At 64.0% G+C, this 3,606-nt stretch overlaps 3 protein-coding genes across 3 annotated transcripts in view; 2 read left to right on the forward strand and 1 right to left on the reverse strand.

Annotated features, from left to right (window-relative positions):
* Positions 1 to 224: 224 nt before the first annotated feature.
* AMSG_02231 (uncharacterized protein) lies at positions 225 to 872 on the forward strand (the record flags this gene model as incomplete). Its single annotated transcript, XM_013905330.1, has 2 exons — positions 225 to 231; positions 451 to 872. The coding sequence occupies 2 exons, from the start codon at positions 225 to 227 to the stop codon at positions 846 to 848; spliced, it is 405 nt and encodes a 134-aa protein (XP_013760784.1). The 3' UTR covers positions 849 to 872.
* A 453-nt stretch (positions 873 to 1,325) lies between these two features.
* On the forward strand, positions 1,326 to 2,067 carry AMSG_02232 (uncharacterized protein; the record flags this gene model as incomplete). The annotated part of the gene is made up of 2 exons (XM_013905331.1): positions 1,326 to 1,333; positions 1,378 to 2,067. The coding sequence occupies 2 exons, from the start codon at positions 1,326 to 1,328 to the stop codon at positions 2,054 to 2,056; spliced, it is 687 nt and encodes a 228-aa protein (XP_013760785.1). The 3' UTR covers positions 2,057 to 2,067.
* A 22-nt stretch (positions 2,068 to 2,089) lies between these two features.
* The window catches only part of AMSG_11699 (uncharacterized protein), a 2,907-nt gene continuing 1,390 nt past the window's right edge, over positions 2,090 to 3,606 (reverse strand). The window contains exons 2-3 of the mRNA XM_013905538.1: positions 2,688 to 3,129; positions 2,090 to 2,498 (exon numbers count right to left, since the gene is read on the reverse strand). Coding sequence (XP_013760992.1) covers positions 2,103 to 2,498; positions 2,688 to 3,129 — 838 coding nt within the window. The 3' untranslated portion in view covers positions 2,090 to 2,102. The remainder of the gene's footprint in view (positions 2,499 to 2,687; positions 3,130 to 3,606) is intronic.

Here is a 3,606-nt window from a genome sequence, read left to right on the forward strand (position 1 = left end):
GAGAGGAGCTGCGTATACTGTATCTACGCACTGGATGCTCACGCGCAAAAAGTCATACTCCGTGCCCAGCAGTGACCGAGAACGTTTATGTGATGACCGCGGAGGTCCGGGGCCTTTCCCCTTATTCTCTTGTCTAGGCGTGCGTCGTGGGAGGGGGTCAACTACCAGTGACTCACCGATGGCGTGTTGGGGCATGGGGGTGGGCATGGTGATCGGTGATCGGCATGTGTCGTGCGGTGGGGTGTGGGGTGTGGTATATGGTATGGTATGGCGTGGTGTGGGCGGGGTGGCTGTTGTTGGCGGTGGTGATGAACGGCTGCCTCTGCCTTGGCCTCCCCCTCCACCTCGGCTCGGCTCGACTCGCCTGCCACTGCCTATCTCTGCCTCTGGTCCCCGTATCGGCTCGGCTGCCTCTACATCTACATCTGCTGCTGCTCTTGGGGCACCGAGGGCCACAGGCTGTCTTTGTCCTTGTCCGTCTCCTGTGGCTCGGCGGCATCGGCTCGACGTCGACACTGGCCATCTTTACAGTCACGATGGCAGTCGATGCCCTGCTCATCGCCCAGCTCAACAAGGTGTACGATATCTCCACGGGCGGCCTCTCCGAGTACTTTGCCGACGTGCTTTACCTCTCGTGGATCGCCCTTGTCGCCGCCTCGTACTCGATGCGTGCCTTCTGGGTCTTCATCACCATCCCCATATTTGCCTTGTACAAGCTTTGGACTTCGGTCATTGCCCCCTTGCTCTCCTCCTCGAGCGCCCCTGTCATCGAAGAGTCTCCCGCCGAGCGCAAGATCCGCGAGCGGAAGGAGCGCCGCAAGGAGCGTGCCCGCATGAAGCGCCACTAGCTGCGTAAAATACGCCCGATACCATGCCCACCACACCTGCTCCTGTCACATCAGCCGTCACACTCGCTGCCATCACCACCTGACTGTATCAGGAGCGCCATGTCGGCGGGAGAGAGCCAAGACGAAGCCAGCTCGCACTACGACTCGGGCGGCGAGTCTCTCCCGGCAACAACCCTCGGGTACTCTTCGGACGAGCACTTGTGGTGTGAGAGTGAGCGAGGAAGCAGCAGGAACTCGCGCGAGGTCCTTGTTGATGCTGCTGGTGACGTCGCGAGCGCGGGTCGGCGGCGGGTGGCGGCCAGCGGCGATGATGGAGGAGCTCGTTCGGGCTGTGGTCATTGGAAGATATTCTGGACTGAACACGCGCCGTTGTTGAGACAGCCTCGGGTGATGCGGAGGTTGGCTGCAGCCGTCGGGCTCTTTGTCGTGCTCTGCATCGTAGTCCTCGTGGCGGCGCAACAGGGTTGGATAGTCGCCATGCTCGAGTGGGAGAGAACTCGGGCTGGCGAGGCATTGCCGTCTTGGCCAGTATCATCCTCGCTATCTCGCCGCCGTTGCCTATTGCCTTTGTATACTCTTTCACCGCACTCGGTGCGGCGTTCATATACGGCTTTCTCGGTGGGCTTGCCGTTATCGCCGCGGCTGCCACTGTCGGCACCGTGGTCTCGATCGCCGCCACCCGCCTGCTCCTCCGCGACTGGTTGTACGCGTCGCTGGCAGCCAAGCCGACGCTGGCGTCGATCGTCGAGGCGCTCAACGCCCGCGGCTTTGTCCTCACATTTGTCTTTCGCCTCGCGCCGCTGCCGTATGGTCTTTCAAACGGCATCCTCGCTGTCGCCCGCCTCCCGTACCCGCTCACGCTCCTTGCCGCACTCGGCGGTTCGGCGCCCAAGCAGATCATGCTCGCTGTTGTTGGCTCGCGGCTCTCGGCGCTGTCGGACGTCATCTCGTCGTCGTCGTCGTCGGATCCGCTCGAAATCTTTGCTCTTGCTCTGCAGATGACTGCGGCGTTGGCAACAATGGTCGCAGTCTCGTACCTCGCCAACAAAAGCATTGCGTCGGCGGTCCACGACTCGCAGCGGACCCGCGATGCGGATAATCTCGTCGCTGTCGAGCTCGGCAACGACATCGATGAGCTGGGGACCGGCGAGTCGGAGGAGCTGGTGCTCGGCAGCATTGGCTCGCTTTCACTCTCGATAGGGGGATAACATGTTTATGTGGTGGAAGGAGCGTGTGACTTGCGGCACAGCCCATCTAGCGGCGGGAGCCGCGGCCGCGCGAGCGCGACTTGTCAAACGACGCAGTATAGCCCGTGTTTTCGACGACGTCGACGCGGCCAGCCTTGCCGCGACCCTTGCCGTCGGGCGTGAACCGTGACTTGTGTGCACCGGTGTAGCCCGAGGTGTCAGTGAGGCGATCAACGACCGACGAAGCCTTGCTGCCAACACGCTTGCTCGGGGCCTTGCCGCCGCGGCGCTTCTCGCGGTAAGCACCCACGTATCCGTCGTTCTCGACGACGTCGACCCGCCCGGCCTTGCCGGCACCGGTCCCATCGGCCTTGAACCGGTGCTTGTGGGTCGCCGAGTACGTCGACGGATCGGTGAGGCGGGCAGTGATGTCGGCAGCCTTGCCGCCGACACGCTTCGACACCTTGCCGTCCGACTTTTGCTTCTTGTACGACGACACGTAGCCGTCGTTCTCGACAACGTCGACTCTCCCGGCCTTGCCGGCACCACGCCCGTCTGCACGGAACCGGTGCTTGTGGGTCGCCGAGTACGTCGACGGATCGGTGAGGCGGGCAGTGATGTCGGCAGCCTTGCCGCCGACACGCTTCGACACCTTGCCGTCCGACTTTTGCTTCTTGTACGACGACACGTAGCCGTCGTTCTCGACAACGTCGACCCGCCCGGCCTTACCGGCACCGGTCCCATCGGACTTGAATCGGTGCTTGTGGGTCGCCGAGTACGTCGACGGATCAGTGAGGCGGGCGGTGATGTCGGCAGCCTTGCTCCGGCCGCCCGAGCGCCCCGATGGAGACGGGCGAGAGCCGCGACCGCGACCAGACGGCGAGCCCCGACCGCGACCAGATGGTGAGCCACGCGAGCCTCTCCCGCGCGGGCTCCGACCACGAGTGGACGATGCCGGCGGAGCAGCGCCCGACGACGGCGACGTGCCAGCCGGACGGCGCCGACCACGCGAGCCGCCACGGGGCGAGCCACCACGGGCCGAGCCGCGGGAGCCGATACGAGCCCCAGTCACATAGCCATCATTCTCCACCAAACTGTCCTCACAACAATGAACCGCGCAGTATGCCGTGAGTTGTGGCCTTCCCCCGGCGGTGCACCGGTGCCAGTGGCAATGACTCTGCCTCGGCACGTGCCGACAGCAAGTCATGGAACACGTCGCGAACAAAGGCGGTGGGTGGAGGAGGGGGGGGGGGCGAACCCGGGCGGTATGGGAGGACGGGTAGGGGAATGGTAATGGCAATCGCAGAACATGTGGAGTATTGTATGCACAACATGCATGTCGGGTTGATGGCTGTTGGGAGGGAGTATTGCGTGTGGTAGGAGGGGGGAGGGGGGTCAGGGGATGGTCGGCCAGGAGTCCGTTGCCAAAGCGAAGAATTTCGGCCGTTGGCCGTTCTTAGGCACACAGGGGAAGGACGGGAGGGGGGGGGGGGGGGGGGGGGGGGGGACGGAGGGAGTGGGGAGTCGGACGTACGTCCATGGCGGCCAGCGACGGCCCTTGCCGAGGCAAG

This window comes from Thecamonas trahens (assembly GCF_000142905.1).
Source record: "Thecamonas trahens ATCC 50062 unplaced genomic scaffold supercont1.9, whole genome shotgun sequence".
NCBI classification, from domain to species: domain Eukaryota; order Apusomonadida; family Apusomonadidae; genus Thecamonas; species Thecamonas trahens.